The following is a 26,340-nucleotide window of genomic DNA, read 5'->3' as shown; positions in this document are numbered from 1 at the left end:
AGGAGACACTGGGTGGCGGCTAGAGCTGGGGAAGGAAACGCTCATCCGAACCGAAGTTGGTCGCAAGGTCTCGCCGCCTCTGCGCTGACTGGATCGAGATAACAGTCTGGACCCCGGTCACGACGCACGCAGCCCCTTCCACTCCATTCCACGTCAAAACCTCCTCCCGGACTCGAGTCAGAGAAACCCCAGCACACAGATCCCCTCCCTCACCCGGAACATCCAATCCGATCATCCCCGTCTCCCCACGGGACCAAATCGCCGCCGCCGCACCCCCTCTGGTCCGGCGCTGCCTCCGACGCGGCCGCGCGCGCTCCGCTCCGATGGGGCATAGCGCGAGGAAGAAGAAGAAGAAGGGCGGCGCCGGGCGCAAGGCGGCCAAGGACCACGCCGCGCAGCTCGAGGGCGACCAGACCGCGCTCACGGACGAGCTCACGGCGCTGTAAGGCCCCATTGCACCAGCCCCAACCCCACCGATTTCGTGCTGCGCCCCTGTTCGGTTTTTCAAGTTCTCAGCAATCTGCGAACCCAGTGTTGTTCAGCTGTCTCTGCTTGAATACTAGTTCGATAGCATTTGTTACACATATCGAGTTAACCCCCGGTTGTATCCCCTAAGAGATGTTGGAGGTAGCATCACCTTTTGGTTTTGGAACTGGATTGCTGTACTGACAGTCACAGATGGTTTTTACTCTCTGATGATGTTACACTGTCTAATATGTCAGTGTTTTGGAGACTACAAAGCTTGGGTTCCTGTAGAATATTTGCTCGTTGTATATGTTTATCTTCCAAGTAGATTGTAAAGTATGGTTTTATTGCTCTGTTCCTGATAACTCCATGGTGGGTGGTCCTGAGTCTGTAGCTGCCTAATATTTTGTCTATTGCCAGCTATGTTTGTTATGGCGTACTTTTGGTACTTGTTCTAGCCTTTTTGTTCTCTGGTTGCTTTGTGATCGTTAAGTTTGAATTATGGAATGTGGAGTACATATTATCCAACTGTTCGATACAGAATTTCAGGGTGGACTGAATACTGACAAGTTATAATTGACTCACTCTGCAAACTGTCAACCAGGGCACTAAAATAATTTAGTCTCCCTGATTCTTATGTGTTTTGGTTATCTGATCTTAATGCCACCTTTTGGTATATCAATCAGGGCTGCAATTTTTCTCGAGGACTTCAAAATAACTTCACAATCACCTCACACCCGATTTAGCATATGTATCAGGTATTGTCTTATGTGAACCCAAACATACTTCTAAATGTATCACTAATTCACTATGTATTTGACCATCTAAAGTTTCTACATCAATGAATAACATACAGGCCTTACTCTGATGGCATGGGCTTTGGAGATTTAAATGTTTCGGCTATTCTTGACGTAATGTAAGTCTTTTTGTTTAAGAGATGTTTCGTTTGTTTTGCACTTGATGACATCCATCTTTTGATTACAATACAGTTGCTTTGCTGGTTACCCCCACAAGTGCCCAAAGTTGCGAATCATACCTGAGAAAAACTTGTGTAAAGAAGATGCTGATCGGCTACTTTCCCTTCTTTCTGACCAGGTATTTTGACTTCATCTGACTTTATTACCTATCACTTTTGGTTGAATCCTTTGACAGAGGACTGTTGAGTGCCCACGCATTGCAACAGATCAAAATATATCATGACCAATTTAAAAGTCGGAATTAGTTTTACAGCGAGGACCAGCTCAGGAGATAAGGTCTCATTAAAAGAAAGATGGATAGGGTATGCTTATAGTTTGCTTAGGATTTTTGGTGGAGGTGATTTATGTGGTGTGCTCATTCCTTGTGTGGTTTCTTAGCTGAAGGTGGACAAACAGACCACTCATCACCAATTGTCCCTTTAACTTCTGGGGGCGACAACTTAACTTGATGCGGTACAATTGACACATGACTCAACGGCAACTAAATAACACAGCTAATCGAGCACACACTTACTAGCGGTATGAGCTGTGACAGTAAAAAAATAGAGACCGTAACAGCGCCATGACCCTTAACAGTAATTAAGTATAAGAAGCCTCATTCAAGTTTTGTAGCTTTATGGGCTTAAGCTTGTATGGTTATTCGGTTTGCCTCTAAATATCATTTTCATTGAACCATTGATAGTCCTGGAACTTCGGTACTGCAAAATAATAAGAGAGCGCAGGCTTTGCATGAGCATCCTGTTGTTAGATGCTTGTGTTCAAACGGTAAAGCAGTTTATGTGCGTTCCTGGCAAGTACTAGAGTAGCATCCGAAAGCTGAGTACCTTAGTAAGTTAGTAGTATCCCAGTCAAGAAAACCACTTTAATCTAGTTGCAAAGATAAAATTTCTGTTTCACTATTTTCTTATTAAGCCCAAGTTTTTCTAATCAGACAACGATGCGAAATGTGATAATTGCTTTTCGTTGGTATGTGCATATACTAAGCATCTTCGACTCGTCTGTTGGTGTTTGTTTTCAGGCAAACATTTATTCCCGAGAAGGGCGTGTTATGATTTTTGATTTGGTAGAGGCTGCTCAAGAATTCCTGTCAGCAATTGCTCCAGCTACTGATTCAACGACTACTGTAAGTCGGTTTCATGGCATTCATTATAATACATAACATTGAGTTTGACATCCTTTTCATTGTTCTTGTATGCGGTGCATTGTCTATTTTTCATTATGACATTAATTTGCTTTCATATAAGATGATCAAGATTGCCCCTTAAAAAAAGATAATCAAGATTCATCCGTTTCCTGACCATTTGTGTTGACCTAAATTTCCATTGATATCTTCTCTTCTCATGCTCCTTGCGTGCTTGAGAAAGTAGACCAGTTGGCTTTTCTTGTTTAGTTCGGTCAGGTTTGCTGAAGTTGCATTTAGCTTGGGATTATAGGTTATCTATCACCTTCACTGGTTGATGCTATACTACAAATTTTTGATATGCTACCCTTCTGCTTTTGACTCATTTGGTCAGCTAATTTCATCATGGTTACTTCACATGTTACTTGGTAATCAGCGCGCCATGTTTTATGATATATATTGTGAGAACTTGTGGAAATGCTCTATTTCACATTTTGCGTAATCTTGAACTCATGCAAATAGTCTTTTTTTAGAACATGCAAACCACTGCATGTGTGTATAGTAGATAGAAATAAATGAGGTCTTAGAGACTGTTCAAGCCATAGCAGAAAAAGGACCACCAGACATACTCATGCAATAATTACTCTGTTAAGGTACTTGATTAGTACAGTTTAAATATATAATCTATTGCCTCTGCTACACATTGCTATCTGGAATAACTGATCCTAGGATTTCATGTATGGGATTACTTGTTTTTCCACTTCATCAGTGGATAACTTTATTTTGTTTATTTATCGAGCTTTAGGATAAGAAACATATCTTAGGAGGCTTATTATCCTATATTGCAGGCTCCTCACTTAGGTTCAAATACAATACAGGAAGCAACTGACGCAGATGTGAAAGCTAGCCTTGATGGCGGTCCTTACCCTGGAATCTTTTACATCTATAACTCATTCGATTTGTATAATCAACTATATGATGATAATAGTTGGCAAAGGCAAGGTTTCGATCCTACAACTGATAATGCCAAGAAAAATATTGGATCTCAAGTCAATTCAAATGTTAGAAGCAAGAGGAAAACAGTCAATGAGAAATCCCGTTTTTCAGCCGATAAGGTCAACGCTGCAAAAAATTCATCTCAGGATAATGGTGAACAGCAGCATGCCATGAAGCATGGTGTTGTACGAGAGGTAGTTCCAAGTTTACCTGTTGTTGCAGAGGAAACTGATAATGACAGCAAAACTTTGTCCACAAGCAACAGAGGAGGTATGGCAGATACTCCAGAGAGGAGTTTCAGCAGTGTACATGAATCCGAGGTGATAAAACAGAACTTCTATAGGTTCTCGGTGCTTCACAGTTTTCCTTTTAATACATTATGACATATGGTTCACATATTCACAAAGAAAAGGAGTTGTTTATTTGAAGGACAGTCTGATTCGTGGAATGCTGTTCTGGAGAAAGAAAACTGTATAATAATGCGAGATTTTTAGGGAACTCTTTATGATCTAAGCTGTACATGAACATTCAAATTTTCTTTCATCCTACTTCTTTTCATGGCTTTGAATTATGTGTTATAATGTTTTGTTCTACTTATTTATGCTTTTCTGTTTGGTAAATTGATAGCACTAGCTTACATTTTCCATCAGGTGTCAATTTTTATTCCTAAAAAACAAATGTTTATTTAATGGTTTGCCTTTTTGGGGTGAAAACTAGATGGTTTGCTAGAAACTTCTGCAGTGCTGCTCCTACTTTATTACCTGTACTACCTTTCTGCTTACTTTTGAATGATCACATCTACACTGATATACTGAAATGAGTCATCCAGCATGCTGAATCTGACGACATATTTGTTAATCCTCGTAGGACTCTGACCTTGCAGATGAAGGTTGGAATGATGAAGATTCTGCCCCAGACTCTGGCTCTTCAAATGCACCATCTCATGTTTCAGACATGTATGATGATGCTTCGCAAAATAAGAGAAGGGATTTAATTCTGGTATTAGTTTCGCATACATATTTGTTCCAGTGTGATTTTCTCACCCCGTTTTGAGCAGGATTTTCTCCTTGAGTAATGACCATGTTTGGTACCCTCATTAGGTACACTTGCTTCGGTTAGCCTGTGCATCAAAGGATTCTCTTTCAGCTGCTTTGCCAGTAATATCATCGGAGTTATGCAACATAGGGGTGTGTCAATCTAGTATAATAATTTATGTTTCCTTGTCGATTCCTCTTGATCACATTTCCCAGTTAGATGATTTACATGTTATTTTTCTGTTAACCAGGTTCTTTCTGAATGGGCTAAGCAATTAATTTCTGAATCTCCTGCTGTTTTTGGGGAAACTTTTGATCATGTTTTTGGGCAACAAATGGTATGCCACGCCTGATACTGTTCTGCTAACTCATGATTTACTTCTACCAATACTGCTGTGGTGTTGAGCGTTTCTAATTGCTATTTGGCTTTCTGATGACATCAAACAGATATCTTCAGAGTGCTCTCTATTTTGGAGGGCTGACAATTCATCGTCTAGGCCAAACTCCCGTTATTTGAATGATTTCGAAGAGCTCCGTTCACTTGGTGAGTGCCTTGCTTCCGCTTGATACTGTTCTGCGTACTATGAATGGACCAATCATTTACCACACTCTTGGATAATTTGGATGTTGGATACGCACCAATTACTGTGTTCTGTACTATGCAATAAGGTTCTACTACATAATACTTCTTAAAATGTTTTAAACATGATTTAGACCAAAAGGTAAGGAATTCATTGGAAGTTCTGACACTTACCGAGCTTGCTTATTATAGGCCTTAGGTCTTGGTTTCAGGTGCTTAATCTGCTCAACGTTTCACACTAAATGACTAACATGAGTGGTGCTGGCTTGTTCTGTATTCACTTTTTCATTTGGTATGGTAAGTAAGACAGTTATGCTAAGATAGTTGATAGTTGTATAAGTTATGGATTGATGCTGTCTTATGTCCCCAAATGTTACTCACTATAGAGTAGATTAGTATGTATTAAATGTATGCACCTTATCATTCATTTTGTTGGGACGCGCTAACAAAATGAATGTATTTTCATGGATTGGCATAACTCCTAAGAAATCATTTGTGACAGGTCAGGGGGGCTTTGGCCGTGTGGCATTGTGTAAAAACAAGCTCGATGGACGCCAATATGCTGTAAAGAAGATACGCCTCAAGGATAGAAGTCCTCAAGTGAATGAAAAGATTCTGAGGTTTGAATGCCCCTGATCTTGTTCTTTTAGTTGAGATGTGCTGTCTCTCTATCCTTTTCATGTACACATTTGCAAATTTACTTGCTAAATGGTGCATCTTTATTGCACCCAAGCACACCTGCTCCTGGAAAGAATAGTGACCATTTGCACTAAAAGGCATCAAATGTTGGTTTGTATTCTTGCACAAAAAATAGACAAGGGATGAAGGGAGGGGTTAATTGTTATCAATTATATGTGTATCCAATTTGACTATTTTTGTGCAGGGCAAACGTACATTTGTCATTTTTTCTATGCAAAAGTTTGCAAGTGCACATAATATTCCCACATGTACATATATGATTTTTTGTGGGTTATTTCGAAATGCATTTCTTTTCTTGCCTGAGAGCAATTATCGGTTGTTAACCAATGTTGATGAGTTAGGCAAAAAAACTTGACAATTTCACTGTTTCCTTGAGATAAACTATTGGAAGGATGACACCGAGTAGAAACATGCTCTAAAACTTGTTTGGTAATAGTATATACTATATAGCCCTACACTCCCAAGTCCATATAGCTCTATATGTTTTCATTTCACTTATGTTGATAATTGGTCACTAGCAAAGTAACCGTTATGTTTAAGGTACTAATCTAACTCCAGCATTGTCATTCCCTATCTATGAGTTGCTATAACTGTGTGAATTTAATAAATACCCTACTTCACTTGTTACTCCCTTTGATCCCAAATGTAAGTTGTTTTTGGACATGACATGATCATGGCCTCTAAGGTGACACTTTGACCATCAGTTTCTATGAAATTTGTTGCTTCATATAATAAAATAACTGTGCATTGTGAGAATATGTTTGAGGATGGATTTGGTAATTTCATCTTGGCAACGTTTCTATTTATTTTTATATTCACGGTCGAAGTAATAAATGTTGGCACAGATTAGAATGACCTGTGTTTCGATTTTCAAGAGGGATTTATACTTGATCCTCTTAGGCCTCCTTTGGTTTGTAGGATTTTTGTAGGAATTCTATAGGATAGGATTTGCAAAGGAAAAATTCCTTTGAAGCCCTTTGGTTTGTAGGAATGGATTCCTATTCCTATGTAGGATAGGAATCAATCCTTCACGTTTTGGAGGGAAAAGAACATTAGTGTTGAACCGGTATGGGCCCTAGCCCATCAAGATCTGTCTCTTGGGCCCAAGCCCATGAGAGGTGCTGACCTAGAAGAGGAGCCCCTCTTCCCTTGTCCCGTGTGAGCCGCCACATCTGAGACACACTCACGCAGGAAACAAGACAGGAAGCGAGGCTGCTGTCTGAAGGTACCCATCTCCTGATTCAACATGGCATCGAGCCAGGCGACGACGGTGGCGGCGTAGTCCCTCGCCGGAGAGGCGGCGGTGGGGCCCAGCGGGGTCAGGCGAGAAAGGAGGCTGCGTGCGTGCGCGAGGCAGCGGGTCTGCTGTGGTGCGTGCGGCGGCGACGCAGCTGGGCTTGAGGAGCTGCGACGCGGCCGGGAAGGTGCTGCTTCCTCTTGTCCTGCTTCGCGTCCTTGGGGTGGCTAGCTGCGAAGGGGGCGGCCGAGGAGGGCTGCTGCGGGCTGTGCAGGCGGCTGCGGCAAGAAGAGGAGGAGGAAGAAGGCGGCGGCGGATTTGGGCTGTGTGCGAGTCAGGCTGCGGCGGGGAGCTGCTGCTGTTGGTGCTGCGGCAGAGGAAGAAAGAGGTGCAGCCTGCTGGACTGCTCGTTCTGGAACAGGAAGAGCCTGGGCTGGACCGCTTGTGTGCTTTACAGAGATTTTTTTTTTCTCTGTGGACTTGTTGTTGTGGTGGTGGTGGTGGTGCTGCTTGGGAAAGAAGACTCTCTGAGGCTGAGTTTTGCTGTTGCTGCTTATCCCGTCAAACGATGGCTGAACCAACTGGTCTTGCCGAGGCTTTGGAGAAGCTCGCTAAGATCCTCGCGGAATCCAACTCTGGGGCCATCGTTCCTCGACAGGAAGTGGCTCAAAAGCTTGAAATGTCGCCCCTGGACATGAAGCTAGAGGGGGCAACAAATTATTTGAGCTGGTCCAGGAGGGCTTTGTGGGCTGTGGAGCAGAAGGAGCTTGATGGATATTTGTTGGGCACCGTTGTAGAACCAGGGGACAAGAGTAGTGCAGAAGGCAAGAGGTGGAAGGTCATCCACTCTGTACTTATGGTGTGGTTGTTGAACTCTGTGGTGCCCTCCATTGGACGCTCTGTGGAGGGGCTATCCTCATCTGCTGAGATATGGAAGATTCTGTCCACTCAATACTCTGGCAAGGGCAATGTCATGCTCATTGCTCAGATTGAGGACAAGATTAGGTTGCTGCGCTAAGATGATGGCATGTCAGTGATGACATACGTGGCAGAACTGCAGGCTCTGTGGGCTGACCAGGATAACTGTGATCCCCTGGAACTCTATGACGCGGCTTCAATCGAGTCAGGGCATAAGTGGATGGCACGCAGGCGTGTGCTGAAATTTTTGGCTGGCCTCAAAGGTTGCTTTGATGGCAGGAAGGCTTCCCTGTTGCACCAACCTAGTCCGCCTACCATTCCCGAGGCTATTGCAGCGATGACTCAAGAGGAGGCGCGCCTATCCCTTGAGCATGCAGACGTGAAAGGTTGTGCCAGCTTTGACATTTGCAGTCACTGAGCGCATGGAGTGGGGAGATCCCACCAAATGTCATATCTGTGGGGAGGTAGGTCACTGGAAGAGAGAATGTCCAACTCGTGGCAGAGGCAGGGGATATAACATGGCAGAGGCAGGGGATATAACAGAGGGGGAACAAGCAGAGGTAGAAGTGCTAGAGGCAGAGGTGGATACTCAGAGACCTCATGGGGCCAGGCTTCTAGAGGCAGAGGTGGCTACTCAGGACACTCAGGGGGTCAGAGGGCTCACATGGCCGTTGCAGGAGACACTGGGACGTCCAAAGGCAAAGATGTAGATGATGTTGTCTATGGAGACTTTGCTCACTGGGCCTCCACTGATGAAGGTAATCCGGAAAGAGCATCTCTTGCTATTAATGAAAGTGCTCCAGAGCGGGTTCTTGACTCTGGAGCATCTAAGCATGTTGCTAGTAACTCCTGTGTGTTCGAGTCTTACACTAAGCATCCTCCCTCTCACACGGGCACTATACAAACGGCTGATGGCACAAAACAACCAGTCATAGGGGTTGGTACAGTAAAGTGTACTCCGACCATTTCCCTATCGTCAGTTTTACATGTGCCAGCCTTTCCTGTCAATTTGGCCTCTTTCAGTGCACTCATTGATCAAATGGACTGTCGTGTGATCCTTGACAAGTTCGGTTGCTTGATTTAGGTGCGACAGACGAGCTAGACGGTTGGGACTGGCACCAGGCGTAGGGGGCTCTGGTACATGAACCAGGAGGTGCAGCCGGACTTGGTGTGTGCTGCGACCATGGAGGATAAGGAGAAGCAGGCGATGATCCATCACTGTAGGATGGGGCATGTATCTTTTCATAAGATGGGTAGAATATTTCCGGATGTTATGTGTGGAATAGGCAAAGGCAAGCTGACATGTGATGCTTGTGAATATGCAAAACACACACGGGCCTCATATGTGAGTAAGGGGCTCAGGAGCATATCTCTTTTTATGCTTATTCATTCGGATGTATGGACTAGCCCAGTGGTGTCAATGAATGGGAAGAAGTATTTTGCTACCTTTATTGACTGCTATTCTCGCATGACTTGGATTTACTTGATGCGTCACAAGGATGAGGTGTTTAGCTGTTTTCAGAACTTCCGTGCTCTTGTAAAGAACCAGTTTCAGGTACAGGTCAAGGTGCTCAGCACGGACAATGGAACGGAGTATGTGAACAACATTTTTGGGGCTTTCATGGCTGACCATGGGATTCTTCATCAAACTTCATGTCCGGACACCCCCCTCAGAATGGAGTGGCCGAACGGAAGAATCGTCATGTTCTTGAGGTTGCTCGGTCATTGATGTTTACCATGAATGTGCCTAAGTTCTTGTGGGATGATGCAGTTATGACAGCCACATACTTGATCAACCGGACACCTTCCAGGATACTTGGCATGAAATCTCCGTCTGAGTTGCTCGTTAGAGATAATAAGTTTGTTGTTCCGCCAAAGTTGTTTGGCAGTACCTACTTTGTTCGTGATCACCGACCATCTGTTGGCAAGCTTGATCCTCGGGCAGTGAAGTGTGTCTTTCTGGGATACTTGTCTAGTCAGCAGGGGTATAAATGTTGGTGTCCCTTTGAAAAACGCAGGTTTGTAAGTATGGACGTTACGTTCAGGGAGTCTGAGCCATTCTATGGTGAGCCGACTGATCTCAGTCTGCTGTTTGCAGAGCTTGACCACCTACACCCTGTGCATGATGGTCAAGAGGGGGAGAAGGATGTGTCTCATACTCACGGAGATTCTGTGGACATTAACGCTGATAATGATGTGCAGGCTCAGGTTCAAATAGTGGGTACAATTCCGGTTAGTACCATCACTGATGATGATGTGCAGGCTCATGTCGAGCCAACTGTCGATACACTTAAGATTGGTGCTCTCCAGGTTCCTATTCGGGATCGATGGCAGACGAATACCCTGGTGTACTCGCGACGGCAACCACAAGTGCAGGGGGAGCAGCAAGGCAGGGAGGCAAGAGTGCAGGGGGAGCAGCAAGGCAGTGAGGCAAGAGTGCAGGGGGAGCAGCAAGGTAGTGAGGCAAGAGTGCAGGGGGAGCAGCAAGGCAGTGAGGCAAGCTCATCTGACACAGTGGAGCTGCCCATTGCGTTGCGAAAACTTACACGTGAAGCGGCAAGGAAGGGTGAGGTAGCAAGGAAGGCTCTGCCAAAGGATGATGCTTGTGATGACCTTGATATTGGCAATTTTGTGTCTTACAAGGCTTTGTCACCTTCATATAAGGCGTTTGTTGCCTCTCTGCAAACTGTGTCTATCCCTAAGGATTGGAAGGCTGCAAAGCAAGATCCGAAGTGGCGTGAATCGATGATAGAGGAGTTAGAAGCATTGAAAAAAACAAGACATGGGTGCTAACCACATTGCCGGCAGGAAAGAAAGCAGTGAGTTGTAAGTGGATTTTTACTGTGAAGCAGAATCCTGAGGGCAAGGTGGAACGGTATAAGGCTAGATTGGTCGCTAGAGGATATAGTCAAACTTATGGAATTGACTATGATGAGACATTTGCTCCAGTTGCAAAGATGAACACAGTACATGTATTGGTCTCGTGTGCTGCAAACTTTGGGTGGAAATTGCACGAGTTAGATGTCAAGAATGCCTTCTTACATGGTGACTTGAAAGAAGAGGTATACATGGAGATACCGCCAGGTTTTGGCACAGAACAAACTACGGGGAAGGTATGCAGGCTGAAGAAATCCTTGTATGGCCTGAAGCAATCGCCGAGGGCATGTTTTGATAGGTTCAGACGAGCTGTTTGGAATATGGGGTATGGCCAATGTAATGGTGATCACACGGTGTTTTATAGACACACTGATAAGAAGATCACCATTGTTGCAGTGTATGTTGATGATATCATCATCACCGGAGATGATGAGGAAATAAAGAGAGTGAAGGGGTGTCTGAGCAAGGAGTTTGAGGTAAAAGACTTGGGAAATCTGAAGTACTTCCTTGGCATAGAAGTGGCTCGGACAGAGAAGGGAATATCTTTGTGCCAACGAAAATACACCTTGGATCTTTTGAGTGACATGGGCATGATGGGATGTCATGCAGCCCCTACTCTGATTGAACAAAATCATCAAGTAACAGCACAATCAGGTGAGCTAGTGAATAAGGAAGATTATCAGAAGCTGGTTGGGAGGTTATTATACTTGTGTCATACCAGGCCTGACATTACGTATGCCGTGGGGGTGGTGAGCAGATACATGCATGAACCAAGGAGTGGGCATCTTAATATTGTTCACAGAATCCTGAGATACTTGAAGGGGACTCCGGGTAAAGGGTTGTGGTTTGCGAAGAGTGGACATCTTGAGGTGGATGGCTATAGTGACTCTGATTGGGCTAGCTGTCAAGATGATAGACGATCAACTTCAGGCTACTGTGTGTTTGTGGGAGGAAATTTGGTGTCATGGAGAGCAAGAAACAAACTGTTGTGTCTAGATCAACAACAGAAGCTGAATATGGAGCATTATCTCAAGGGTTGTGTGATATGCTCTGGGTGAAGCACCTACTATGCGAGTTGAAACTTTTGAGGAAGGGACCCTTAAGGGTGTTGTGGTGTGACAATCAATCAGCTATAGCCATTGCTAATAACCCAGTTCAACATGATAGGACGAAGCATGTGGAAATTGATCGCTTCTTCATTAAAGAGAAACTTGATGCTGGGATCATCAGCCTTACTCATGTCAGCTCTGGGCAGCAGTTTGCAGATTGCTTGACAAAGGGGCTGGGAACAAAGGACTGTAACTTGGCGTATGACAAGATGGGGATGATAGATATCTACCACCCATCTTGAGGGGGAGCGTTGAACCGGTATGGGCCCTAGCCCATCAAGATCTGTCTCTTGGGCCGAAGCCCATGAGAGGTGCTGACCTAGAAGAGGAGCCCCTCTTCCCTTGTCCTGTGTGAGCCGCCACATCTGAGACACACACTCACGCAGGAAACAAGACAGGAAGCGAGGCTGCTGTCTGAAGGTACCCATCTCCCGATTCAATAATTAGCCTAGACTCAATGGAAAAAAATCCTATCCTATGCACCAAATGGCATCTCTTTCTCTATAGGAATTGACATGCATGTCATCTCACTTCCTATGATTTTCCTATTCCTATAAAATTCCTATCCTATGAACCAAAGAAGGCCTTAGGTAGCTGGAACGTAGGGTCCCTGAAGGTAAGTTACAGGAGTTAGTTGATACAGCAGTGAGGAGAGGTGTTGATATCCTATGCGTCCAAGAAACCAAAAGGAAGGGACAAAAGGCGAAGGAGGTGGAGGATACCGGCTTCAAGCTGTGGCACACGGGAACAAGTACAAACAAAAATGGAGTAGGCATCTTGATAAAAAAAGCCTCAAGTATGGAGTGTTGGACGTCGAGAGGCAAGGGGACCGGATTATCCTAGTCAAGCTGGTCGTTGGGGACTTAGTTCTCAGTCCTATCAGGGTGTATGCCCCACAAGTAGGCCACAATGAGAGCACCAAGAGAGAGTTCTGGGAAGGCTGGAGGAGATGGTTAGAATGTAACTATTGGCGAGAAGCTCTTCATAAGAGACCTCAATCGCCACGTGGTTACATCTAACACAGGTTTTGAAAGGGTGCATGGGGGCTTTGGTTATGTTAGTAGGAATCAAGGAGAGGATGTCTTAAGCTTTGCTTCAGCCTACGACATGATCGTAGCTAATACCAGGGACAGAGCTGCCTTGTAAAGCACTGGGGTCAATTGACCCCAATGAAAGTAGCAAATCCTTCACTAACTTAGTACTAATCACTATACATTTATAGAAGATGATCCCACTGTAATAAACATGACCCCATTAAACTTTTTTTCTAGCTTCATCCTTGGCTAATACCCTCTTTAGAAGAGAGTCCCATCTAGTGGCTTTTAGTAGTGGTCAACACTCTAGCTCGATTGATTTAGTCCTCAAGAAGAGAAGACAAGCGTGCTTGCCTAGATTGAAGGTCATACCTGAGAGAGTGTTGTCCCTCAACATAAGCTTGTGGTGGCTGACTTCCGTTTTGGGCTCGTGTCCATCGGGATAAGGGCACCAAAATGCTAGAACGAAGTGGCGGAAGCTCAAGGGGGAGGCAACTCAGGCTATCAAGGAGGACCCTGGGGAGGAAGGAGGTGATGCAAACAATATGTGGATGAAGATGGCAACTTGCATTTGGGAGGTGGCTTCAGTGGGCTTTGGGGTGACTAGAAGTAGAAGCAAACCTAAAGATACCCAGTGGTGGACCGATGATGTCCAAAAGGCTATTAAGGAGAAGAAAGATTGTTGCAGACGCCTAGTGCAGACATCATAGAGAAGTACAAGGTGGCAAAGAAGAGCGCAAAGCGAGCTGTGAGTGGAGCAAGGGGTCGGGTGTATGAGGACCTCTACTAGCGTTTAAACACGAAGGAAGGCGAAAGGGACATCTATAAGATGGCCAAGATCCGACAGAGGAAGGCGAGGGATGCCAACCAAGTCAAATGCATCAAGAACGGAGCAGATCGGCTTTTGGTGAAGGACGAGGAGATCAAGCATAGATGGCAAGAGTACTTCGACAAATTGTTCAATGGAGAGAAGAGCTCTACCATTGAGTTGTATGACCCCTTTGATGGTACCAACAGACGTTTTGTGCGATAAATCTAGGAGTTTGAGGTCAGGGAAGTTTTAAAAAGGATGAATGGAAGCAAGCTATGGGCCTTGATTGTACCCCCATTGAGGTGTGGAAAGGCCTTGGAGGCATAGCGATAGTATGGTTAACCAAGCTTTTCAACCTCATTTTTGGGTCAAACAAGATGCCCTAAGAATGGAGGCGGAGTATATTAGTACCAATCTTCAAGAACAAGGGGATGTTCAAAGTTGTACTAATTACCGTGGATTTAAGCTGATGAGCCATACAAAAGCTATGGGAGAGAGTCATTGAGCACCGCTTAAGAAGAATGACAAGCGGGACAAAAAATCAGTTTGGTTTCATGCGTGGGAGGTCGACCATGGAAGTCATTTTACTAGTACGACAACTTACGAAGAGATACATGAAGCAAAAGAAGAACCTGCATGTGGTGTTCATTGACTTGGAGAAGGCCTACGCTAAGATACCATGACATGTCATGTGGTGGCCTTGGAGAAACACAAAGTACATTACCTTCATCATGGACATGTACGATAATGTTGTGACAAGTGTTCGAACAAGTGATGGCGAGACTGATTACTTTCCAATTAATGTAGGACTTCACAAAGGGTCAACTTTGAGCCCTTATCCTTTTACTTTGGTGATGGATGAGGTCACAAGGGATATACAAGGAGATATTCTGTGGTGTATGCTATTTGCTGACGATGTGGTGGTGCTAGTCGACGATACTCAGATGGGGGTTAATAGAAAGTTAGAGTTGTGGAGATGTACTTTGGAATCAAATGGTTTTAGGCTTAGTAGAACTAAAACTGAGTACATGAGGCGTGGCTTCAGTAGTACTCGGCATGAGAAGGAGGCTAGCCTTGATGGGCTGGTGGTACCTCACAAGGACAACTTTTGATATTTGGGGTCAATGATGCAGAAGGATGGTGATATCGATGAAGGAGGTGGCATCAAATCAAAGCTTGATGGATGAAGTGACGCCAAACTTCTGGCATGCTCTGTGATGTTCTATAGGACGACATTCAACCTGCGATGTTGTATGGCTGTATGGCGCAGACTGCCGGCCAACTAAAAGGCGACATGTCCCAATTGTGCATGTTGAGATGGATATGTGTCCAGACAAGAAAATATCGGGTTCAGAATGATGATATACGTGATAGAGTTGGGGTAACACCGATTGAAGAGAAGCTTGTCCAACATTGTCTGAGATGGTTTGGGCATATACAACGCAGGCCTCCAGAAGCGCCAGTCCATAGTAGACGGGATGAACGTGTTGATAATATCAAGAGAGGTTGGGTAGACCAAACTTGACATGGGAGGAGTCCGTTAAGAGAGATTTGAAGGATTGGAATATCACCAAAGAACAAGCCATGGACAGGGGTGCGTGGGACTTGCCTTTTGAGATCTTATGGGTTTCAGTTCTAGCCAACCCCACCTTGTTTGCGACTAAAAGATGTTTCGATTTTCAGAGGGATTTATACTTGGTATACTTGTAGTTCAATAAGTCTTCTTTGCTTATTTATTGACAGTTTTTTCCGCATTTCTGCTCTCTCTTGTTTGATGTATGTAATTGATATTTTGACGAGGTATTCAGAGAAGTTGCCACACTTTCACGATTGCAGCATCAGCATGTTGTTCGTTACTACCAGGTGAATATTTTATACATAAGTTTTTTTTTCCATTGAAGTTATTATTATGTTCAAGTTTAGGAGATCATACAATTATATCTCACCTGTCTTTGTGATACTAGGCATGGGTTGAAACTGAATATGGTCAACATAATGTTGTGAACACTGGGGGGTCACGCACTGCTGAGAGCTCTATGTACAGTTTCGACGAGATCAGCTTGTCAGATTCAGGTGCTGGAAATAAGCAGGAATGCACATACTTGTACATCCAAATGGAGTATTGTCCTAGGTATGTTCATTACGCAGTTAGTGCACTAGGGAAGTTTTATTGGAACACAGGGTCTAGAGCTGGTCTTGCTTTATTATGGTGAAACTACGTTAGTGTACAACAATTGAAAGAAACCAGAGAAACATCGGAGGAGTAACAATGCTGCATCTCTCGACTCTCAGTACCTGGAACTTCAAATAACTTTCACTACGTAAAGCTATGCTACTGTTATCTCTAAAGAAATGAGTGACATTTATACGAGGAGTCGATGTCCTATATGCACCAGACCTAGTCATAGTCTGAATTTTGTTTGAGGAGCTCAGGCAGGCAGTCTTTTCATGGTTGGGCAGTGCTAAAGTTCACCTGTAAGCTTGATTGCTGACCAGACAGTTTTTGGTGTAGTTGTTTTACCTTACACATCCACTTTACGAATAATAGAAGCTAATTATTTCAGAATAAACAGAGTAGACTTACAATAATAAAAGGGCTAATTGTAAACTTCTAAGCTGGGTCATGGGCACGATCTTTGGCCTGAGAATTCAGATGTGGGACTGTGACTACCCAATCATTCTATTTCTTATTTTGGTCATTTAGTGACACATAATGTTACCTATGCTATTGATAATGGTTTCTCTTTACCTAACTTTGTTTTGTGTGTTGTTTTCAGAACCCTGCGACAGGACTTTGAGACATATAGTTCATCTTTCAATGTCGACCATGCATGGCACCTATTTCGACAAATCGTGGAAGGCCTAGCACATGTTCATAGTCAAGGCATCATACACCGGGACTTGACACCTAGCAACATATTTTTTGATGTGCGCAACGACATCAAAATTGGAGATTTTGGTCTTGGTAGGTGAACTTTCCTAGTTATATCCGGAACTGACATTTCTTTGCAGTCGGTTGGATTTATATTTTCATTCTAAATGGTATGTACTGGTTAAGCAACAAATCATGTGGTTTCATAGATATAGTTATTGGCAATATTTTATTTCTTCCCGGAGTTGTGATGTTGATTGGTTGGATACTGTCATCTTGACATGAAGTGTTAACATGACGTACAAAGTTACCACTTCAGTTTTTTCTCTTCAATATATTGACATTTGAATGTTAAATGAACCCACAAAATAGTTCAGATGTAAATTGTCATGAATATCTTGGCAGAATTTTGGGGGTTTGACATCCTGAATTGCAGATATTTTCTATTTAGTTAATTACCCTGTTTTATGTGAAGTGTAACTCTAGGTGATTGAGGAAAGTTTGAACTGACACCATTTTAATCATTTTTTCAGCCAAATTTCTAAAGCTGGAGCAGCTGGATCATGACCAATATATTCCTACTGAAGGAATGGGTGTTTCAATGGATGGAACAGGTCAAGTAGGCACCTATTTTTATACTGCACCAGAGGTAGAACAGAAGTGGCCACAGATAAACGAAAAGGTCAGAATAGAGTTCTATTTTTTCATTTAAAAAAAAGAACAAATAGATATATCTTTGTTGAGAATTAGTTAGAGTATTTCTTATGATAATAGCAACTTAATACCAGTTGTAGTATTTTCTAAACTTCTTGGGTTTTTATCTTGGTTATTTTCAGGTTGACATGTACAGTGCGGGTGTTATATTCTTTGAGCTTTGGCATCCATTTTCAACAGCAATGGAAAGACATCTTGTTCTCACTGATCTTAAACAGAAAGGCGAGTCTCCAGTATCATGGTCAACACAATATCCTGGTCAATCAAATCTATTAAGACGCTTACTATGCCCAAGCCCGTCCGAACGTCCATCTGCGATTGAGCTTTTGCAAAATGACTTGCCTCCTCGGATGGAGGACGAGTGGTTAAATGGTAAGTTTTGACTTTTCTGCATTAACATCAGGTCGTACCATTTGAAGAACAGATCATGAGGCGATGTTTAATTGATGACTGCTAATTCTTTTAATTGATGAATTTTAAGTTTCTTCTATTTTGTGTGGCCCCTCTGCACAAAAACAAGGGGGGGGGGGGTCATTTCTCTGTTTTATGCCTTTATGTGCTCATGTCTGTGCTTTATACTTTGTTTTCTCGAACACGTACTGGACTGCTTTTGTATTAAGAAGAGCACCAAAGCGGTGCTAAATTTATAATTGGTGACAACAACAAAAAACAAAATAAAACTTTACATGGGCAATTGTGCTGCACAAATATAGACTGTGCTTTGTACTTTGTTGATTTTTGACTGCAATTGTGCTCCTCCAACAATAGACTGTTTGTCTGCTCTATGGTGCTCGCTTTGTGTGCTCTGTAATTTAATAAATTGGTGGATATTATTATCATCATGGGCCTTTCAGGCAACTTGTTTCAGCCTTTTCCTTGTATATGGATATTGAATATATTTGAAGTGGCAGTTCAATCTTTTTTACTTATTATGTCTGCCTTTGTCCACTTGATGCAGATGTACTTAGAATGATACAGACACCTGAAGACACTTACGTTTATGATCGAGTTATATCTACAATATTTAATGAAGATCGACTGGTCGCCAAAATGCAATGTCAGCATGAAAGCAGTAAAAAAACCACTTATAAAAATGATAACAGTGAACTCTTGGATTCCATTATTGAGGTTAGCAAAGAGGTTTTTAAGCGACATTGTGCTAAAAGGTTCCAGATATCACCCTTGCATACATTGGATGGAAAATTTACTGAAAATAGGTGTGTTTGAATTCTAGTCTGCTTACCTTATGAATATTTAATGTGTGAAGAAGACAAACTAGTGATTGTTCCATCACAACTACTCTTTGCTGACATTTATATTATTATTTTTATTATTTGCAAATTTGTAGTGGAAAGACAGTGAAGATCCTAACACAAGGAGGAGAGATGCTAGAACTTTGCTATGAGCTGCGAACACCATTTGTTATGAACGTTGCTGCTAACCAGGTCTATAACAAGTGTCACACTTGTTTTTTTGTGGCCCTTATCTAATTGTGTGACTGTATGCCTTGATTGTCTTTACATCTTATTTGCTCCCAACTTTCAGATCTATTTCTTCTATTTCCTATTTCCTTTAGAAATAGGGCGATTGCTGTGTAGGGGAATTGATCTGGAAATCGGGGTTGGGATGCAGTGATCAGGGAACTTGGGCACAAACTTGATCATGGTAACTGTTGTCATGAGAATCGATCAGAAATAGAAATCGAGATGATACCGAGAAAAGATAAAAAACAATCTGTCTGAGTTAGAGAGCAGGAGTTGTGTGCGGTGGGAAGAAAACCTAGGGCTCTGATACCATGTGAGGAAGTATGCAAATGTGCAACTTATATTTCCATAAGGCCATAGGCCGATAGCAGCTTTATTTCCATAAGGCCATTTTTTTTGCGGGGGATTTCCATAAGGCCATTGGCTGATAGCAAATTGTATTTCCATAAGGCCATAGGCAGAAAACCCCGTGTACAGTGGAGATACTACACAGCTAATTCATGGAAAGCATATACAACTCTTAACAGATTCTAGAATGGAAATGTTTCTAATGAATGGTAGTAAACCATTTGTTCCAGACTAGTGTAGTAAATTTGAATGTGCGTCTTTTGTAATGATTTCACTCATTCATTTTAAGAGTTGTAAGAGATTGCCAGTGAGTACAATGATGTATAGCTAACAGCGAATACTTTTACACAATTCACTTGCAGTTATCATCATGTAAGCGTTATGAAATATCATGGGTTCACAGAAGAGCAGTTGGCCATTCAACTCCTTATCGTTTTCTTCAGGTAATGTTCTATTTATATAATTATTATTTACTGTCAAGCTGGATTATAGCCATATCTTTCTTTGTCTACTGTTTCACTGTCATGAAATCATTTCCAGATTCCTTCTCTAAGATTATGTTCATGCCTTTTTAGGGTGATTTTGACATCATTGGAGGTTCTTCACCAATAACACATGCCGAAGTTATCAAGGTAATACATTTTCATGTGGTATCATTTGCCTTGTTTCTGTGACTGCATTTTGCGGTGATCTTATATTCTTTAGATTATGTTTCATTTGCAACAATGCATTTCGAAGTAGGCATTTATCTTAGAATTTTTTTTTAATGTTGAAGATGTACTTTTGTATCGTGACATAAACAATTACTCCATGCAACCATAGGTAGCTTTGGACCTTGTGAGACGTTTTTACAATTCGAAGGCAATAGTTATTCGGCTGAATCATAGCAAACTCGCTGAAGCAGTTTGTTCCTGGGCAGGAGTTCCTCAGGAACGAAGACAGAATGTTGCTGAGGTATGCTATTTTGCCTTAACAGTTTCTGTAATTTGCGGAATCATTTTAGCTGATACTTATCCTTTCCTGTTGTTCAGTTTCTATCTTCTACTCTTGTTCAATATTGCCCAAATAAGGCGGATCGTAAGTCACAGTGGAGTTTGATTCGAGGGCAACTATTACAGGTATAACCTGCTTCCACGAGTAGGAAGTGTGAAGTTTGTTTATAATTCACACGCTTCATTAAATGTGTCACAAGTTATCTTATGTGTTTCATTGTGTTTTGTGAATTGAATATACTGGTTATTTCTGTGAGTCTTGTAGTTACACACCTGAACATCATAAAAGAGACATTTTGTGGCAAATAATTTTCAGTGTTTAGGCTAATTTATTGAATCAACCAGGATCTTCGTCTTTCTGAAGAAGTTGTTGAGAAGCTGCATAAAGCAGATCAGCGGTTTTGTGGATCTGCAGATCTAGTACTTGCTAGATTAAGAGGGACCCTTTTCTATGGTACTGGCTATTACATTTCTTAACATAGCTCCTTACACTAGGAATTTCTATGATGGCATCATTGTGTGTTTCCTGTTGTAGATAAATCTGCTTGCAAGGCTCTTGATGATCTCTCCACTTTCCTCAAATGTTTGAGGGTATGGTCAGTTGAAGAACATATTGCTATTGATGTACTTATGCCTCCTTCAGACTATTACTACACGGATCTGTTTTTTCAGGTGATGAACTGTATCTTTATATCTTCTCTTTTCTGGAATTCTAAAGCATTGGTGAACAGTCCGATTGTATCTTTGGAGAGAATTATTTTTCAGTTCTCATGATATGCAGTAGTATCACCAAAGAGCTAGCTATGGACAGGGGTACGTGGAAGCTTGCTATCCATGTGCCAGAGCCATGAGTTGGTTGCAAGATCTTATGGGTTTCACCTCTAGCCTACCCCAACTTGTTTGGGACTAAAGGCTTTGTTGTTGTTGTTGTTGTTGTTGTTGTTGCATGATATGCAGTATAGGCTGTACATCATTCTCGTCTTATATTTACCATAATGTAATGAGAATATGGTAATGGGAATAAATAGTACTGTATTTTTCTTCTCAATCTCAACTTGTGTTAAGTTCAGTCACATAGTTTAAAACATGATTTGTTAATATGCGCAAAGCATACGTTACTGCTTGATGACTTATTAGTCATCAATATGGCAATAAAAAGTACTGTATTATTCTTAATCCCAACATTTGTTAAGTTCAAAGTCACATGGTTTAAAAGATGATATGTTATATGTGCACTTAATGTTTGATGATATAATATCTCAGTTAACCATGCTTTATCACAGATCTACTCAAAAGAAGGTAGTCCTGCGTCGAGTTCCCATGAAAAGCTGCTTGCTGTTGGCGGGCGATATGATATGTTGATGGAAAATGCTTGGGATAAGACACATGTAAGTTGTTCTTGATGCTACTGTATGCTTGAGGGGAACTTAAAAGAATTAATGGAACTGTTTGCAGTAACAAGTAACTACATATAGATGGCACGGAATCCTTAGAGCAACTCCAAAGGGCCGACCCATTTCGTCCGCATGCGTCCGTTTGGGTCGGCGCGGACAAAAGTGGCGGCCCAACGCGCCGACCTAAACCCAAATCATGTCCGCGTCGCTTCCGCGCCAACGCATTTGCGGCCCAAATTTGCGCCCCAAATGCATCGGCGCGGACGCCGAACGGACGCTTCGCGCGCCTTCCCGCTGTCCGCCGCGTCCCCACATGGCGGCCGTCCAACTACCCACTGCCCACGCGGTCCTTTTTTAAGCCGACCGTGCGGCGGGGCCGTCCTCATCCAAACTCGCCGTCCACATCTGCCATCCTTTGCTCCCTCGTCGCCGGCAAGCCCTAGCCACCACAACCACAGCGAGATGGGCCTCTTCTCCGGCGCCAGCGGCAGCAAGGCCAAGGGCAAGTCCCGCCCACCCCTTTCCACCCGCCTCCGCTGGCGCCGGCGCCTCGCCGGTAGAGGCAGCGCGTGAATGTGCCAGTGCACCAGGCGGAGTGGCACTGGCAGCACCGGCAGCCTCTGCCGTATCCCGACGTGACGCTGCCGCACGACTGGCATCTGGATCCAGATAGGATCCCAGTGCCGGCGGCGCCGCGGTCGGCTCGAGCTCACGCGGAGGAGGTGCGGCGCCGGCGGGCGCTGCTGACGCCGGAGCAGTGCCGCGACCCCGCCTACGCAACCGACTCGCCCAACTGGGCGAGGTGGTTCGCCTTCGAGCACGAGGAGGCGAGGCGACGGGGCGTGTGCGAGGTTGACCGGAGGTCGCCGCCACCGGCGCTCGTCGTCCGCGAGGAGAACCAGGCGGCGGAGGACGCCTACCAGGCGGCCCTTGCGGCCGTCTGCCGGGAGAGCGAGGAGGACGAGCGGCGCAGGGCGGAGGCGGCGAAGGCGGAAGAGGAGGCTCGGTACGAGGCGTTAATGGCGCATGCCCTTGCCCTCTCCGCGGCGGGCGACAGTGTGGTGCCGCCGGTGGCCCCGCCGTCCCCCATCAAGCCGGAGCCGGAGCGGGAGCCGTCCCCCATCGAGCGCTACTCCTGGATGGGAGTAGTGCGCGAGTGGGTACGCGCGCCGCTGGTCTGGATGGGAGCGACGCCGGCGCAGGAGCAGGCGTACCTCGAGCACTGGCGCAAGATCAGGGTGGCCGAGGAGTGCCGCGACGGCGAGTATCTTGAGATGCTCGAGCGCGACCTCGAGGAGGAGCAGCGCGAGGCCGAGGAGGCGCGCCAGGCCGCGGCTGCACAGGCGGCCGCACACCCCCCGCGCCGGCACTGCCCGACATGACGGCGCTCTGGAACACGGCGTTCGCCTGGGCCGGGCCGGCGCCAATGCTCATCGACCTCACGGACCCCGAGGACGACGACGCCGCCGCCTAGGGCAGCGCGTCGCCTCGTAGTTTAGGCTGTTTTTATTTTTTTAAATGCAAATGTGGACGCGTGGACTCTCGCCGGCCTTCGTGGCTGGCTTTAATGTTTAATTAATGCTGTTTCTCTTTTTTAATATGCATGCGTTCATTTTTTTTGCGCCGTCAAAATGGGTTCAGGCCAGCGTTGGGCGCACGCGCCGACCCAAATGCGGAAGCGGACATCATGTCCGTCTGGCCGACCCAAACGGACAAAAAGCGGACGAGATCGCCGTCCGTATGGGTCGGCCCGTTGGAGTTGCTCTTAAGGACATCTTAAATCTTCCAAACCCCTTTTATTCAATACTCGCCCATCGAAGTGGATTTGCTAGGGAATGGATGTACATAACAGAAGGGTGCTTTACCACTGCACCGGCTGTTCTATTGTGCAGCTCTTTCACCAGCAATGTGATGGGAGGTGTACATAACTCTATTTCTTCCTTTAGCACTGATGTCCTGATAAGGAGAAATAGATAATACTCCCTCTGTCCGGAAATACTTGTCCAAGGAATGGATGTATCTAGATGTATTTTAGTTCTAGATACATCCGTATCCATTTCTACGACAAGTATTTCCGGACGGAGGGAGTATATACCTTGACAGGGAGGCTTCTGGCCTGTGCTTCAGAAAGATGCAAAGGAGATGAGTCATGAGATGGAACTTTTGTGGCATTAGAACTGAAGGAGTGACTAGGGGGGTATAGAAACTTTTCACTGGCACCAGATGGGAAATGGGGAGAAGTGCAAAATGTGGAAGGAAAAGTAGGTCTAGAAACTTTTCTCAAGTTTTCTGTACCGTAGCCATCCCCTAGATACGCCGTTTGTTTTGATAGGAAGCTGCTCAAGCCGTATGATAAATGACATTTTGATCTCATCTGCTTAGAAACTCACTCTGCATTCTTCGATCATGACCTTTAGACATTCAAGTGCTGGTGATTCCTCGGAACGAGAAAACAAAGGAGTTATATAATTGTTGTTACCACAATATTTTCCCCTGTGAATGCTTATCATGCGATCAAAATGAAAGACTGCCAAGTGATTAACTTGTATTTGATAACCTGCACAGAAAACCAAACCCCCGGGTGCTGTTGGTGTGAGCATTGCACTTGAGAAATTCCTTCCTAATAATCCTTCATCTGACGTTGGGTTGCCAAGGTTACACAACTGATCATCTATCTTTTCTGCATTTCACATCCCCCTTTAATGGGTCACTGAGATTTCTTTAGACGCACTAATATTTTTTGGACATCAGGATTGAAAATAGCATCAGTGTACTTGTATGTTCAAAGGGTGGCGGCGGACTCTTAAACGAGCGCATGGAACTTGTTGCAGAACTTTGGGAAGCTAACATAAAGGTGAATTCTACACAAGCCTTGCAGATTATATATATTATATTTTCAGCCAGTGCTGATAGATTTACTATTATTAGGCCCAGTTTGTTCCTCAGGAAGACCCAAGTCTTCAAGAACAATATGAGTACGCCAGTGATCATGACATCAAATGCCTTGTGTTTATCACTGAAGCAGGTCTTTCGCAAACAGATCTTGTGAAGGTAAATATGTTGAGGTTATATTACCTTATTGTGTTTTTACACTGTTAAGAAGTGGTATTTTATCATTGTCACAAAATAAAAAGAGCCTGTGACATGAATACCAGAATGATGTGCACTGATTTGCATTTGGACCATCTGCTTCTATTGTGAGTACAAATCTTAAGTTTTACGGGTTTTTTTAACCTAGTTTTACAGGTTCTTGACAGTACCTTCTTGCTGGGAAGACTTCTTGAGTGTCTTGTACGAATAATTTCAACATATTTTAAAAACATTGGATTTTGTTTCTTTATTTTGGATAATCATTGAGTAACTAGTTCCATCTGGAAATCTAGTACTCCCTCCGTCCGAAAAAGCTTGTCTCTCAAATGGATGTATCTAGCATTCAGATTGAACCAGTGACTCAATGATTATCCAAAATAAAGAAACAAAATCCAATGTTTTTTAAAAGATGTTCTTTTATTCTAATGTAGTACGGAGGCACACTAAAAACATCATGCAAAATACTCCCTCTGTTCCTAAACTACATACGGAGCAAAATGAGTGAATCTACACTCTAAAATATGTCTATATACATCCGTATGTAGTTTGTAGTGGAATCTCTAAAAAGACCTATATTTAGGAACGGGGGGAGTAGTGAACAATTTAGGATAGATGGAAACTTGACAGTTGATATGTCTATTTCGACGAGGAAAATTAGCAACAAGGAAAACCACAGATTGTTCTATCTGCACTTAGTGAATCACTAATGCACTTAGGATTTTTGAGATTACTAATGTTGCTATGTTTTTATTATCTTCGGTTCAGGTTAGACATCTCGATGCAAGAAAGGAGAAAGATGTTGAAAAGGAAGAAATTGTGAAGTTCCTGTCTGAAGCAATATCTTTACAGTTCAAAAATCCTACAATCTGGAGTTGATTGGCAATCTGCTCGTTAGTGAATTTTGTTCAGGTTTGCTATTCCAAAGGATCAATCGATATCAGACTTTTTATCTACCTGTCCTGGATATAATCTTTCCTATGGTCAGGTTAGTTTCCATTATTTTCTCAAGTTCCATCTTTTTCTGCGGCTGAGCCAGTTTGTGGTTACTGATATTTTTCTCTTTGAACTTCCAGGTGAAAGCAGTGTTGCCTTTCCAAACATTTTGACCGACACCAAACGCATTCATGATGCTACAGTACAAGATTGCAAGGTGACTGGTGGCTTTGTGCAATCTTGGTTGTCCCTGCATGGGCCAAGATTATTCGGTGTGTCCCCAGTTCGAGAAAAGTGATTTGATTTGATGGCCTGGTGTAATCCTGATTGTCCTAGAGCAGTATCGCAGTCGATGCAAGCTGACGGGTAGCTGTTGTACGGCAATATTGGCTGCCACCATTCTGTGGATAGCTAGATGGGGAGAGTTGCTTCTGCGATGTGACTATGGAGCTGCAATCCTGCACAACGTTCTTGTTGATAGCGGAACGGCTGTGCAACAGGCTCACCTAGTTACGCCCTTTGCAATTTTTTGGCTTCAAATTCTTACAGAAGGCAGTCTTGTGCATAGTTCAAATTGTTTACAATCATGTACAGGCCAATTTAACTTCTTTGATGCTCATAGGGAATGCCCAGTTTGCCAGTGCAGTTTTGCTACA

General features: G+C 43.7%; 1 protein-coding gene and 1 pseudogene across 2 annotated transcripts; both read left to right on the top strand.

Annotated features, from left to right (window-relative positions):
• On the top strand, positions 1 to 26,340 carry LOC123189619 (eIF-2-alpha kinase GCN2). 2 transcript variants are annotated; one of them, XM_044602077.1, is made up of 30 exons: positions 1 to 442; positions 1,152 to 1,223; positions 1,322 to 1,381; positions 1,455 to 1,560; positions 2,461 to 2,565; positions 3,441 to 3,878; positions 4,426 to 4,557; positions 4,659 to 4,745; positions 4,844 to 4,930; positions 5,040 to 5,136; positions 5,675 to 5,792; positions 15,666 to 15,720; positions 15,822 to 15,988; positions 16,635 to 16,822; positions 17,263 to 17,411; positions 17,566 to 17,815; positions 18,402 to 18,660; positions 18,792 to 18,888; positions 19,638 to 19,718; positions 19,851 to 19,907; positions 20,098 to 20,229; positions 20,307 to 20,393; positions 20,613 to 20,721; positions 20,803 to 20,939; positions 21,551 to 21,655; positions 24,227 to 24,315; positions 24,413 to 24,515; positions 24,590 to 24,712; positions 25,517 to 25,736; positions 25,825 to 26,340. In XM_044602077.1, exons 1-29 carry the CDS (start codon positions 324 to 326, stop codon positions 25,625 to 25,627), a joined length of 3,720 nt encoding a protein of 1,239 aa, XP_044458012.1. In that variant the 5' UTR covers positions 1 to 323; the 3' UTR covers positions 25,628 to 25,736; positions 25,825 to 26,340. The 2 variants fall into 2 exon arrangements, with proteins under 2 accessions (XP_044458012.1, XP_044458011.1); XM_044602076.1 differs by having other exon boundaries at positions 2 to 442; positions 3,411 to 3,878.
• LOC123189620 (uncharacterized) lies at positions 11,991 to 15,658 on the top strand (annotated as a pseudogene).

Source organism: Triticum aestivum, chromosome 2A (genome assembly GCF_018294505.1).
Source record: "Triticum aestivum cultivar Chinese Spring chromosome 2A, IWGSC CS RefSeq v2.1, whole genome shotgun sequence".
Taxonomy (NCBI): Eukaryota; Viridiplantae; Streptophyta; class Magnoliopsida; order Poales; family Poaceae; genus Triticum; species Triticum aestivum.
Note: the sequence above shows the minus strand (reverse complement) of the source record. Positions and strands in the feature narration are given on the sequence as shown.